General features: G+C 36.8%; 2 protein-coding genes across 2 annotated transcripts in view; one reads left to right on the forward strand and one right to left on the reverse strand.

The window, feature by feature from the left end:
• LOC103998626 (pentatricopeptide repeat-containing protein At4g04790, mitochondrial) overlaps window positions 1–3,416 on the forward strand; it is a 62,522-nt gene extending 59,106 nt beyond the window's left edge. The window contains exons 15-16 of the mRNA XM_009420157.3: window positions 229–446; window positions 2,590–3,416. Coding sequence (XP_009418432.2) covers window positions 229–446; window positions 2,590–2,716 — 345 coding nt within the window. The 3' untranslated portion in view covers window positions 2,717–3,416. The remainder of the gene's footprint in view (window positions 1–228; window positions 447–2,589) is intronic.
• Window positions 3,417–5,764: 2,348 nt separating this feature from the next.
• On the reverse strand, window positions 5,765–14,725 carry LOC103998618 (zinc finger CCCH domain-containing protein 13). Its single transcript, XM_009420138.3, has 11 exons — window positions 14,400–14,725; window positions 12,608–12,745; window positions 12,400–12,433; window positions 10,438–10,579; window positions 10,262–10,318; window positions 8,670–8,767; window positions 8,459–8,530; window positions 7,944–8,161; window positions 7,169–7,377; window positions 6,573–6,782; window positions 5,765–6,123 (listed from the first exon to the last, which is right to left on the reverse strand). The coding sequence occupies exons 1-11, from the start codon at window positions 14,524–14,526 to the stop codon at window positions 6,028–6,030; spliced, it is 1,401 nt and encodes a 466-aa protein (XP_009418413.2). The 5' UTR covers window positions 14,527–14,725; the 3' UTR covers window positions 5,765–6,027.
• Between the last annotated feature and the right edge of the window lie 203 nt (window positions 14,726–14,928).

Raw genomic sequence — 14,928 nt, forward strand, 5'->3', positions numbered from 1 at the left:
ATTATGAAAGTAAGGTGATTTTCTCTTCACTTTTGAATCTTTGGCTTTCAGCACGATGGTACTTACTCCATGTTAAAACGTGTAGGTTCCTGATGATTTATGTGCATCTGCTCATTCATATTATGTTCCACACATTACATTTTTTATGCCAAATTACATTTGACTTGTTCTGTTTCTACAACCTATTTATTAAATTTTGTCAACTCATTAAGTTTCTTGATGGATCAGATTTTTAGCCAGATATGGGAGACAACACCTACTAATGTAAAGATTGGTGTAGAACTACTCCAAGCTGTTAAGGAAGAGCTTGAGCTTCATCCTTCTCGAACAAGTCTCGATTTTCTTCTCAGCACCTGTGTGAAGGCAAAAGATTCACAACTTGCTTGGTTTGTTTGGGCAGAATATGAAGCTGCTGGCCTTTCTTACAATGTTTCGACTTTTGTAAGGTATGCCACTTGATATCACTAACACATCTTGCTAAAAGAGATATCAAATGCATGTTGCTATGGTGCTAAAGTCTTTGCATCTTAGTGTCTTCACATATTTAAGTCATCAGTACGAGGAATTGCTTGAACATGAAATCTATTTGTTGTTTTGAAAATGCATTTCTTAATGATCCTTGGTTCAAGTGGAGACATAGATTATCCAAGAATAAGCTCTTATTCCATCTTTGGTTCTGGTTGTTGATCTCCCCAGCTTTGAAACAAAGAAAAATGGCCTTCTTTCTGGTTGCAAGTTGTCATTTGGAATCTCATTTTTAGTTTTACAATCCTAATATCTTGGGGGCCCCACATATTTTAACCAACAAATTTATTGAAGGAAAAAAATTAGATTAATGGTGCAATTTGGTTTAGGCTTGAAGGCCACATTTGCAGATATTTTTCTTGTTCCTCCAGTTTTTGAAAAGAAAGACTACAAAATTGTCTGTTAGTATGGTGTCGTTACATTAGGTGTCAGAATTGCCATGTCAGACATGCCTGAACATAATGATCACTAATCTCTCCTGTTGTGTGTACATTATCATAATGAATACAAGCTTGTGATCTACTTGGATTGCATTGAGGTTTTGATTCCACATTGGGAACAGATTAGAAGATGCCTTCATTTGTCATATCAGGATCACAAGGAAATGTAGGAAACACTTGTATTCAGCTATAGAGGTATCATAAGTTGGTTTGTCCAGTCACATTGGAAGTCATATATAAGGCTTCTTTAAAGCCTTTTCTTCATCCATTGTGATGTAATACATGTGATGTCAGAGAGACAGTTGTTGTAAAAGTGGATTTAAATTGGCAATATTGCTATAAATTTGTAGCATATTATCAAGTTAAGAGACCAAAAAAGGTGTACTTTATTATTATTATTATGTCAATCCTGTGATTATGCTCCGATTTATAAAACATTGCTTATGATCCCAGTTTGGATCCTGTCTTGTAACATAAATTGATATACAATTGTATCCGCTGGTGTTAGGTTGATTATGCTATTTTTCAAGTGTAGGAAGTTTTGCAAAGTGCATTTATAAGGATTGCCATAATCTTCAAGGAAGTATGCTTGCTGATATTAGCTGACTTGACTACCTAAATGTAGCTAAAAATTGGAAGCCTAAGCAACTTTAAAGTACACAAATCCTAAGCAATGATTGACCGCATTTATAGATAACCGAGAAGTCACAAGTAGACCTCTTATTTAGATGAAGTATGGGGCTAATGATTTCTAGTTGCTGTTCAGTAATTGTCAAGAATAGTTTTCACACATTTAACTCTGAAATTTCAAGGGTGAATAAAAAAAGAGCTTAAGGTAAACGTATCAGCACATGGTTGTGAAGGAAAGCCTATATATGGATCCTCTGTTCGGAGCATGATCATACATCATACCAGTCACATTCTAATGTATGGTATAGGGTAGCAAATATCGGCAGAAAAGTTGAATAAATTTGAAAAATTAGGTGTATGAGTGGAGCCTATTAATTTTGAAAAATTAAATGTAAATGTACCTCGCTGTTTAGCTGTGTCTGAGGCTGGAGTACAATGCCATTGGTGGAAAGAAGAATGACCAAAAAGATTTAAATGTGAGGAAAAAGAGTTTAAGAAGGGGCAACCCACCAGCAGTGGAGCTCGCCCAAACTTGTAGTCAGTCAAGTCTCTTGCCATCCCTCATTTGGTCAGATTTTCTGTGCTGTACATGCCACCAAGTAGATATTTCAGGCTGTGGTTAAAAGTGTCATATCAGCAATGGAGCTCATAGTTACAACTTACAAGTTGTTTCTTTGGAATCCACTAGTAAGTTGTTTCTGTCCTGTAGTTTGGCATGTTTCTTTTGTAGTATGATAAGATAATCCTTTAAAAGAAAATAAAAAAAGTCATTCAGATAATGGATCATTATAATTTTCATGATTAATAACCTCAAATGCTTTTAGATCTCAGGAAAATGCAAAAAAGCCTTCTTAATAATAATTTTTTCAGAATCTGTCTTCAACTGTTGTTGCTGATGATAGGCAGGTTATATCATCTAAGATATATAGATTTCTGCTTTCATCTTGAATGAAATGTTCTGAAGCAGTTGCTTGTCATCTAATTTACCGAGCAGGATGTACCAAGCACTTCTGGCATCAAGGGAGCAGGAAGCTGCCAACGAAATGCTGAAACAGATACCAAAAGAGGATCCCCATGTTCGTTGTCTCATCCAATCTTGCAAAACGGCATACTGTTATTGAAACTTGCTTCTGAATGAGGGAAGAACAAGGTGTTCTGATAATTGCCTTTATGGAAATGCAAAGACATGCCAATGGCTGCAATATGCATAATTTATTTGCTGGATGATTTAGAAAAAATACTCTTCTTTTTCCTTGAGTCACCACAGTATGCAGCAAACTGCAAGGCTAAATCATCCCTTGCTATGACATTGTAGTAGGTGGCATGCTACAACAAGCTCCAACAAGTCATCAGTTGGAATCATTCTTGCAAATGCAACTCCACAGTTTGATGCTTGCAACCTCAAGAGGATGGCAAAGGCCCACCGTTGGGTCACACCAGTCAGACTGTTGCCTCTCCAATGGCCTCAAGGTTAGGCATAAGCGGTAGAGAGCGCATTAATTTGCTGAGTAAGGCTCGACTTGAACTCGACAGAGGCATGCAAAATATCAACTTGTTCCGAGAGAATCTGAGATGGAGGCTGTTCTGCTAAACTGAAGCCTGGGCCATGGATCGGTTGGATGATAGGTGTTTGTGATATGATCTGTCGGTCAAAAGCGATGAGGAGCTGCTTTTGTTGGTGTCACCTGCTAAATCTATCTTGGAAGGTATATTTTTTATTATTATATTATTCAGCATCAAACAATTGAAAGAATAGCACATTTTTGTTGGAACTCTGTAATTATTATTCTTATATGATGTTTACGAAATCATCGACCGTCAGATCTCGATTGTTTGACATGCTGCAGTACTCACACGGACTGCTGCTATTTAAGTTCGGAAACAGCAGTGTTTTGTCTGGTAATGTATGATCACTCACACAGCTGGTAAGTATATGATCTTCATTAATAATATTTTAGTTTGACCAATAATGTAGGAGAAAATTATAGATTATTCATTGTAGTTAGATCTCTTTCTAAATTTAAAAAAAAAATTATTAAAATTCTTATAGTTAGACTTCTTTAATATCTCATTTCTTAAATTCAAAAAGTTAATATTGAGATTCTCTGAAAATTTTAATTTTATTTAGTTTAATAATTTTATTTTGTCGAAGATATAATACGTGATAATATATGTATGAATAAAATAAAAATAATGAGTAAAAAGATAATTTCATGATATATTGTTGATTAAGATAATAAAAATATAAATTTTTTAAAATTTAAGAATTGAGATATTAAAGAGGTTTAATTAGATAGATAGATTTTAATATAAATATTTTAAGTTTAAGGATTAAAATAATAAAAAAAATTTAATCTGTAATTAATCAAATTACGTCGTAGGAATAATTTTTTATTAGCTTAGGGTAGATCATTCAGATCATGTTGGGGGCTGCAAGTAGAATCTATAGCCAGCAACGTTAGACTTGCTGCTGGGGATGACGTAGTGCATGACGTTCGCCGATGGATATAAGAAGAAGCGATGCACCACCCCTCGTGCTTCGTTCACGCCACCATCCCAATACGTAGTCTTCTTCGCCCCCACCCGACTATGAACGATCTCTTGTCGGTGGTCGCCTCCTACGGCTGCTTCCTCATCTGGTTCGCCGTCGGCTACGTCTTCGTCTTCCCGAGCGAGTGCGGGGCTGACGCTTCCGTCTTCGACTGCCTTGACCTCTTCCTCCTCGTCGGCCTCGGGACTGCTCTTGTGACGCTAAGCGCGTTGCTCCGCGGCGCCGACGACCGCCACCGCGCCCTTCGCGAGACTCCCTGGTGGGCCTTCCTCCGCCCGCTGCAGCTCGACGTCGCCAGTCTGCCTTGTGATCGATACTGACGGTGAGGAGAAGTTAGGATCGACGAATATGAAGGCTCACGTAGATGAATACCCCCTCCCCTGCCTGGCTTTGCCCAACGCCTGCGGGCGACTTCTGTTAATTTAGACTTTTTCTTAATTTTCTTTTTGTCATCGTTTGTCTGTCTTCGATAAGTGGTAATTAGTTAATATGTTTGGTTCTTAATATTACTTTTAAAAATATACATAAATTTTAGGGATAGTAGAGACCCATGTTTTATGGACCAAAACTACAACTAAACAAGTATCAATAAATTTCATATACTTTGAGATACTAAAACTCTTGGTGATTATACAGAAGAACATATTATTGATATTGATAAAAGAAAATTTATCTTAAAAACAATATTGATACCGAAATTGATAAAAATATTAAGACTCATTGTTTTCAAATGTTCATTATATTTAATTAAAAAAGACACCGAAAAGATGAATCTAACCTAGAGATTGAAATGTAAAATCAATTTGAAGTTCCGAGTATAATAGATCGATACGTTTCAGTGTAGCGTTCCTACAAATACTGTAATTTCAATGCATACATTGTTTCTTCTCCAATAATATAAACACCAACACCACAGGGGAGCGCATCTATATTTGGTACACTGTCCTATTCTGCTCTTTCCTTTTCCATCTATTTCTCGCGCGCGCCTCCAACCTTTTTATCGCAAGACGGTGTGGTGTGTGAGCGTATCTATCTCTGCCAGAAGAGAGAATTTACTCTCACTCTAAATATGCATGCATGCATGCATGCGTGTTATAGTTGGTGGCATTTATAATGAGCTGTCAGATTCTAAATTTGTCGCTTTCGTGCCATCTGGTATCTGTTGCTTTCATGGCATCCGGCACACGAGAAGGGCCCACTAAAAGACGAGGGTTTATGCAACAATAACAGTTAATTCAGGCGTCGATTGACCGGTGAGACCATGACGACCTTCCAAAGAGAAAATATGTTTCTCTCGTTGGATACATTTCTCTCGCACTTTCACTTTGTAATGAAACAAAGAAATCCACGTTCATAAAAATAGCGATAAATCGATTCCAAAAAGGTAACCTCTTTTTTTTTTTTCCTGCATTATTTGTCCTGTCGAAGCTTGATGACTGAGTACATTGCCATCGTGGCGAATACGGTGAGAGGCTTTCGTGAGGGCTGTATGCACAGATCTGCGCCGGTTTCATTGCGTAGCTGTGTTAACTGACATGCTATTATTGCGGGCAACAGATGTACATAATGGGCAAGCAACAAACACAAAAAAGGAAGACAAAAAAGGACGCCAAGCACATGAAAACAGCAAAATCCAGCATCAATTGGATAAGAAAACAGTTTTACAGGCAACGAACGCATAAGGAGTTAGATATGACACTTAAGAACCTTACCATTACTATTGTGTAAGCAAAAATAGATCTGAGAAGGCTCCATTTCTAGATAAACATTACAGGAATATTAAACAAAAGAGAAAAGCATAGTAACCAAGGGTTTTCTAACATGATGGTTGCAAGACAATATTGCACGCACCAAACAGCTTCATCATAGAGCCCACACATATCATACCTGCTCGATTTCCACCTCACTGTTGAGGTCAATATCTAACATCTCAGAGTCCACCTTTTCCACATCCACTTCCTCGTCATCACCCTCGTACTGCAAAAAACACAACCGATAACTGCGTAAGATTCATGATATGGAAAACGATGTATGAGAGCTGATAAATGTTCGGAGATCCGAAAATCCATATCGAAGGTAGTGGAAGAAATGCAGTAAAATTTAATATATGTACACAAAACTGAGAATTTGTTGTAAGGGGACAAAATGTCGAGAAATCAAAAGACGGTTATACATAGTCTCAAGAGAACTTTAAGCATACATCTACAGAAAAGTGTAAAACTATTCACATTGCCACAGGTATAATTAAGATAGAAACAAAATAGTAACATTTTCATCAACTTGCATTTGGAGAGCATACATTCAAAACGCATATTATGTCAAACTAGTTAGGTGAAGCCTATAAAGTAACAAGACGGATGAATCTAGTTAATAAAGTTCTATTAACCAAACTGAATCTTTAGCCATGAGCAAAGGTTGAGATTCACCTGCTTGTATGTGTTTTGAGTGACCGGAGGAGGTGCAGGAGGAATATAAGAGGACTTGGTCCCATAATCAACATCACCATAATCAAAGACTGTAGTAGCATCTATAGCTTCAGGCTTATCATCAATTTCAACTGCCTCTATGAATTCATCTGCAGCATTAGCAGCCATACCAGTCGAAGGCAAGGAGTGTTTCACTTCAGAACCCTTTCCCTGTTGGTTATAAATGTTGCTTAAGCTTAGCACATAATTGAATGAAGAAAGATCCACAAAGAAGGACAACTGAAAGAAAATTCATTTAAAAAGAACACACTACTTCAGCAAGATAGGAAAAGACAGTGGAGTTTCTTCAAACCATATCTCAAGTAATTAATCAAAATATCTTCAAGAAAGTACCAAGTCTAGTCTGAATAACTATACAAATGTTTGGTGCTCATGAGACAAACTATCATATCTATAGGATAGATGGTAAACTACTATCAATCTATCTGTCTATCTACCTATCTATATATAACATATGTATATATTGTATTAGACACTGTACTAAAACCATTAGTTATTTCAAGATGTGGCAAGAACAGAGGATAATCACATCTAACCTTATCCAAAGAAGCAATGCTAGAAGAAGCACTTCTTCCTTGTTTGTGCTTGTAATCCTCTACCAATGACTTATTCCTGGTCAGGATTGTTTTCATTGTCTCAGTACCTTTATTGATCATTTCTGACAGCGGGACAGGTCCTTCAGACCTTGGAAGCTTCTCAGATTTATATACTACCTCTGAGTCTCTCTCTCTTTTACGTGAAATCCCTGCAACAACAAGATGATTGCATTAAGAATAAAACAAGAAATCATGAACTGCATCACTGGAAGCACTAGAAAACAACAAAGATTAGGAAATTTGTTATTTTACAGGTTGAATACAAGAGGCAGCAGAAAATAAACAACAGATTAGAAGTTATTTAAGGCCAGTCACCAGCAAGAACTCGAGTGACCAATGATCTACAAAGCAGGAGAATACATAATTCATAACCAAACATCATGAATAGAAACGAAATAAGTGCTATGACAGACATACATAAGGCATTAGTTTGACAACCAGAGGCTACAATAATTAGTCCATAAAATCTTCCACACCATTAAGCATAACCATGTGGAAAGGCACACGGTACTGTTGTTCCATGGCTTCTAACCAAGACATAACATAAAGAGTATGGATCCCAACATCAATCAGTAAAAGCAATTTAGGCATGACAAGAAAAACAAATTAGTCAAACAAGCACCATGAGTATTACTCGAAAATATTATAATAGCAATACTAAATTTTTTTTATTGCTTAAGAATTACTCCTACTAAAACTTATATAAATGCATTACCAATTTTTACTTCCTCGCTTGCAGCCAGATATCCAAGTGATCTCTTCTTGTTTGACAAAGCATTACTCAGAATGTCATCATTCCTTGGACTTGTTTTACCATCATCATTAGGCTCTCCATCGCTGACAACATTTATGCTTGGATCATCTTCATTGGCATTAGATTTTAAGGTATCTGAACCAAGCTGATCACCAATCTTCTGCAGACGAGTTTGTGACCTGTACATTCAATGTTTCCGTCACAATATCCAACAGATTTTAGAAATGCCGTCGGCTAAGTTTAAAACAAAAAGGAAAAAGAAAAGCAGCCTAGTGCTAGATGCTCCTAACACGGGACTGCAAAGGCAGCCCGACCTGGGTATGGAGATGCTTTTTATGTTATTATAAACACATGAATCTCATGTACAAATGGAGAAACATACATTTCACCATAGCACACCTAAGAAGGAAGCATAAAAGACACACTCAACTGAATAAAATGATAAATTATTTCTTATTTTCAAAAATTATACTTGCCTTTTTAACTCCTCCTGTGCTTTCATATACCGTCCATGAGCTTTAATGAATTTTTTAATTTTTGAAGTGGTCCTACATTGAAGTCAACGGATAAAAGAAACAAAAAAAATGAGTTGATAAACACTGAGAATTCAACATATAGATAATTTGGTGCTGGAAACTAAACGAATATGCTCCAGTCCAGTTATATATTTGCGATGGAACTAATAACCTTCTACAATCTTCTTGCTCTTTACTAAGTTGTGATTCAAGATCTGCTATTCGACTAGAAAGCTTGTGTGCTTCATCAACCTTCTCCTCCAGAAAGATCTGTAGACAAGTCAACAACCAGAAAAAATGATATGCACAAAATCAACAGCAGGAGTGAGCATGTCAGAGAATTTGCATGATGTGAAAACACAGCAGAAACAAAGTGAAACAGGACATGATAACCAAAATAAAATGGATCCTATGACTAAAACCTATACAATGAAACATCTAGGAAAACCCATGGACTGATACAAGAATGGTAACATTCTTCAAGGGTTTTAAGTTCTTCACAGGTTTTCCTTTCAATGACATGATTTTGTGCATTATTTTACAATCAACTGAAACCACATTTCAACTCAACAGGCAATAGAAGCCAGATCTTTTCCAGCAATAGCAAGAATTCCATCACATCTTAATAACCTTATTCACTATCATGGATATGAACACATCTAGTATAATAAAAGAAAAATGAATGAAACTTGGATCAGATTCAATCAAAAAGCTGTAACACAACTACAAAAGAGCAGAACTTGGATATTTACATAAAAGCAACATCAAAGGAGTCATATATCGAAATCTAATCAACATGCACGAAACCACACCCTAAAATGTCCATCAGATTAATTTAAAACAAGGCTAGTGCAATTTATGCACCTAAAAGCTAACATAAAGTCATCCTTACGGAGTCTTAACATATCGGTTTGTGCAGATAAAAAGCTCACATACAGTCTTCATTGTAAGATAATCAATTACACTACAATATGTCTACATAAGTATACCACTACCTGCAATTAAATCGTCCTCAAATAATATGTGGTTGTTTTCTGCAAAAAAAGACTTGCAAGTCCTTTCTTAGTTGAGAAGCAAAAGAATTTACATGAGCCTCTTTTGTAGTGCCCAGTAGATGGAAGAGAGAACAAAACGAAAATAGGTAATAGTATCTTGATTGATTACAGACGAAAATAAAAAAATGGACGGGACAATGGGACAACCAAAGATGGGTCTCTCTCGACCAAGGAGAAGGGACCCTCTTGCCATATAACCGAAAAGAAGAACCACTGTTAACTCATCATCTCTTTACTATCCACATATGGAATTTTAGATGAAGAAAAATTATTCATTGGTTATTTTCTTGAGAAATATTAATTATGTCACAACATAAAACCACTGATAAGTAATGATGGAACTAGCAAGCATGAAGCTTGATGATATATTTCCAAATCCATGTAACCTAACGCAGGTGCATATACGGATTCAGGTGCTAATGCAAATTCAAGTGGCGTGATTTGTGTGTGGGTAGATTGGTGAGTATGTATACATATTACAAAATTTTAACATAGCATTAATTATAATTGCTTATTATGTGCAAAGATGAAAGAAGCTGTAGCAACTGGCAAGCGATACCAGATGAAAGTAATCATTAAGATGCTAAAGGTGACTCTCACCAAAATTCCTCAGAAAAGACATTATGTTGCTTGATATCCAAATATTCTGAAGACAATGGAAAAAACCAAAAGAAAATCGGCATCACTTCGAAAATGCAATAAAACCTACCACAAGTTGGGATTTGTGATCATCAAGCATCTCAATATCCAATTGAAGTTGCTTTAACTGCATGAAATTCAATAAGAAAAAGAGAACACCAGATGAAAGAGAAATTAATAGCAGTTAGAAAATTTTTGCTAGTCAAACTTGAGAAGATATACTGAACCACAAGGTATATCTCCAACCTGCTCTTCGAGGCCATCTTTCTCATCATAAGATGAAGTCTTGTCTTCTTTTTTCCTATCTTCAGGACCATCAGAACCTTTAAAGCTGTCAGAAACATCACTTTCTCCATCAGTGTGCTGCTTCTTCCTATGCCTTCTCTCACTGCATATTAGTAAATGCACCACCATAAGCCATACCCATGTATGTCCAGCATACAACTAACAAGAATATTTGTTTAGCAAAAGAAACTTGATCAATAGTTCTATAATATTGTTAGTCAATATTAGGTACTTCTCATGAAAGCTTTTCTTCGTGGACATGCGAAAATTTAGTACACTTAGAAGATAAAAGAATATCTTGAGGCTCAAAGGGAAAGTTTAAGGCTTATGTACAACAGAACTGTCCCACTGCACTCTCATGACATAATCGAGTGAAAAGATAGCAAGAAGATGGATATTAATTCAAGGGACAAAGGAATTAACCTGTTACAGTAAGTTTCTTAGCCGAGAAAACACTGCTATGCAGTTGCAAAAAAATAAGAAAAGAAAACTGACTTAATGATCTTGATTTGAATTACCTTACTACTTTTTAGTTCCCTAATACACTTAATACCTAAAGAAGTAACTCCTTAGTGGCAGATTTTTCATACATGGTCATGCAATGGAAAATTTGTATGAGCAAATTAAATATCATTTTGACTTACTTTAAAGTTTTATACATTATACACCAACTAGATCCTTGAACTTTTCTCATGTTTGTACATAAAGTGGAAAGAGCTAGATATATCCAATTGACTATAAACCCTCTCCCTTTTCCTTCTGAATCCTTTCCCAGAGAATGCCTAGGATTGACATCCACACTATTTTTTTTCCTGTACTGAGCTACTTTGTTTCTTTCTAGGATCCAATCTGGCCGCGCACTGAGTCAGATATTTCATGGTCAATATACTAATTGATTAAGTTCAATTGACAATTAACCTTCTTCCTTTCCCTTCTTCTTTCCTAAATCCTTTCCCAGAGGGCACCCACGATTGACATCTACACAAGGAAATTTAAAAATAGAAATCTCTTTTTGGTACTGAACTACTTTGTTTCTTTCTAAGATTCACTACAGCTGAGCACTAAGAATAAGATATAATCACGGTTAATCTACTAATTGATTAAGTTGATGTAAATGTTAAAGAGTCATGGATTTTTACAGGACAGTTTGTTAGCCCTAATGCATATTAACATGTAATCTGCAAAGAAAAGATGGATACCAATCATAACTTTATCAAAGCCACATCTTTTTGTTAACTAGGAAAATAAAGAATTAAGAACAAAATGGAACTCTTCCAATCAGAAAGCATGAATAAGAAATGAGAGATAATCACGCTGTCGAAACCCTTTTGAATGAAAGAGAAAGAACCATCGAAGCACCACAAGAGGAGAAGAAATAGAAACAGAAAAACATTTAATAAAAGTTGGAAAAGAATTCAACAACAGGGTTGCAGCCTCAATAGCATCTCAAAACTTTCTACCATAGGATCTTTCTGTATTAACAATAACACTAGTGTCATTCTCTATAGCATCCTTACTATGCGTAAAATAAGCAACTTCCTACATTAATATGTTATCCTACATATGCGTCCCAATTCCCAACCACAAGGATGGTTTGCTTAGGGTGAATGCAATCAATTATAAGAAGTGTAACCACATCATACACCAAGACTGCAATAAATGGCCTCATTAGGTCTAGGCTTCGGGAAAACATACATGACTCTTTTATCCAGACTTTTTTAATTTAATAGCACATTTAGCAAACAAGAGTCTGAAGTATGAGCTATGAGGCCTCACAAAAGTTCCAAATTTACCAGTAGAGTTCATTTATCAACATCAGGTGCACAGTAAATGTACCATATGCATGTTTGTCTCATAACCAAATGATTTCATCAGTTGAAAGCAAGTTTCTTATGAGTTTGAACAATTTAAGAAACAACTTACCTCCTCCTGACAGGAGACCTTGAAAGGCTATAGCCTGCACAAAGAATTCTAAAATCATAACAAGAAAGACAAAAAGCAGCCAGATACCAGCATGCGAAGATTAAAAAGGCAAATCAAATACGGGTACAAATAAGAAACACAGCCACCACAACAGCAAGAGCATTTGATGAAGAAACAAGGAAAACATGAAATTCATAATAGTACTTACCTCTGTCACGGGAGATTGGCTTTTGATAACGAAAAGTATGATAACCTCTTGCATCTCTATCAGGGGAAAGCCTCCTATGAGGAGAATGCCTTCTGTCAAGTTTATCTCTCAAGTCTCCACTTCTATGATCCCGTCGACCTGCAAATAAGGAAAATTGATTTCATGCACGAGAAGGAAGTTGGTTCCTCTTCTGATACCAAGCTGAAGGTTGGTGAAGATTGGAGAACCAATAAATCTCATCAAGCTTACCATCAGCATGAGCAATATGGGAAATTCAATAATGATTAGTACTGGCTCCTCAACAATTCCAAAGGGCCACCAAGTAAACAAAGTAGATCATAAAATTAATAGATATCGCAATACCCATATAAGAACCTTAGATCACCAAGAGAATCCTTTGAATATTTAATAAGAAAATGATAGGGAATTTATAATAGATGCCTTCTGGAGGAAAAGAAAACATGAGCAACAGAAACTGAGAAATTTCTCCATTGTAGAGCCATAGACACAATAACAGTATAACTTTGCTGATCTGTCTGAGAATCCTCCCAACATAGCCTTGCAACATATGACTTCTATAATTATTTCAAAAGGCCATTAAGAAGGATCCAGGACACCCAAGTAGAATGCACCAGAGAAACTGAATGAGTCATCAACTACTAGCTGAACCTGCTAACAATGTAGAGACTGAAATGCAGCAAAGCTAGTAATTATAAAGTCAGAACAATCAAAACTATCATGGCACTGACTTCAAGCTAAGAAAACCAGGATGTGCCATACTCCAACTGCAGACGGTACAAGAAAGCTGTTTGAAGGTTGATCATTTGATCCACTATAGTATCAAAAGGCAACCAAGAATATGGCATAAAGTTTCTGTAAAAAATTCACCTGAGAAGATATTTGATCAGAAAAATAAGAACATATTTTTCATCTGCAGGCAATTGTACTGAGTTTCGTCATGTTCCCAGAACATAGTAGCATTGGCATTATACATTAAAGTTCAATACTGAGTGATAAAGTGCAAGTTGAAAAAAAAATGAAAAAATATATATATAGCGACGAGCTGCTTTCTGAGGACTTCATAAAATTAGAAATTCCTATCATCTTGAACCAGACTAGATGTGGTGCCAACAGTAAATTATCTGCTGCAGTTGTTTCCTACATTCCCTATGCATATTTTTTTTTCATCTACTCCATTTAGTGCCATACTCCACAGATTCATCAACAACAGCAGAAATGCATCATATCTAAATAATCCAAGTTAGAGCAAAGCATGAAAACCAGGTTAAAACTCCTTAAACTGAAAAACCAAATTTTCTTTTCTTCTGAAAAGGGAGGATGTATCAAGGGTTTTAGCTTCCATACATCAGAACATCACTTAAATGCTCAAACACATCCCGATAAAGGTTCATTGAAAAGAGTATAATTTGACTCCACACGGTAGTTGGATCTCTTTTGAGATATCAGTAAAATTCCATTGGCTTCTCTCCGTGATAATTACCGAAAAAGGCTCAATCGTTCAAATAATAGCTTTAGTCGATATGAGCATAATGCTATAAAAATTTGTTATTTACCCGACGAATCTAAACTCGATGATATTCAACTTTTTAAGGTATGGTCATCAAAAAAGCGCAACTCCCGTCACGTCAACCAACAACTATAGAGAAGCAGCGAATTGTAAAGGAATAGCACTACGGAACCATCACACAAATCGTCATGTAATTCTACCGACCACCGAAGAAAAAGGAAGGGAAAAAAAAGAAACCCTTAGATGGGAAACTTTAGCGATTACCATGAAAAGATCCACCGAAACGGCGGAGCTCCGCCTCGCCATGAGCGAAGTTGCAGTTCTGGCGAGGGCACCGGCCCCTCTGGAACAATATACAGAGCTTCGTCTTGTAAAGCTTCCTCCCTATCATCGTGAGCGGCCGATAAAAAGGAGGAGGGAAGGTTGAACAGAGGAGAGACAGTCAAATCGACCCCTAGGCGGCGTGATCAGTAGAGGCAGCCGGAGCGAAACCCTAAACAAAAGGGCGCAGTTATCCGGGAGAGCCAGAAACCCTAACTGCGTCGAGGGCGAGATGGGGTAAACGCCCCAGGTGCGCGTATAGGCTACGGAGTCAGATAGGGCCCATGAAGCGAGCGTGAGATCATTTTCCGGGACTCATCCACATGGTGTATCCGTGTCGGTTCTACTGCCACATATCCAAAGACACGAATCCAGTGTTCTCGACTGGGCCCACCCCACCAGAAAATGCAATGGAAAATGTACGACGTGGCACCCGGTAAGGTACTCCGGGTAGCTTTTTGGAAGACCTTGA

This window comes from Musa acuminata, chromosome BXJ1-1 (genome assembly GCF_036884655.1).
Source record: "Musa acuminata AAA Group cultivar baxijiao chromosome BXJ1-1, Cavendish_Baxijiao_AAA, whole genome shotgun sequence".
Classification (NCBI taxonomy): domain Eukaryota; kingdom Viridiplantae; phylum Streptophyta; class Magnoliopsida; order Zingiberales; family Musaceae; genus Musa; species Musa acuminata.

Coding starts and splice junctions, on each gene's coding strand:
- LOC103998618 (XM_009420138.3), bottom strand. CDS start 14,526: ATGATAGGGAGGAAGCTTTACAAGACGAAGCTCTGTATATTGTTCCAG. Junction 12,434..12,607: donor GCCAATCTCCCGTGACAGAG/GTAAGTACTATT, acceptor TTCTTTGTGCAG/GCTATAGCCTTTCAAGGTCT. Junction 8,768..10,261: donor ATCACAAATCCCAACTTGTG/GTAGGTTTTATT, acceptor ACTTGTCTACAG/ATCTTTCTGGAGGAGAAGGT.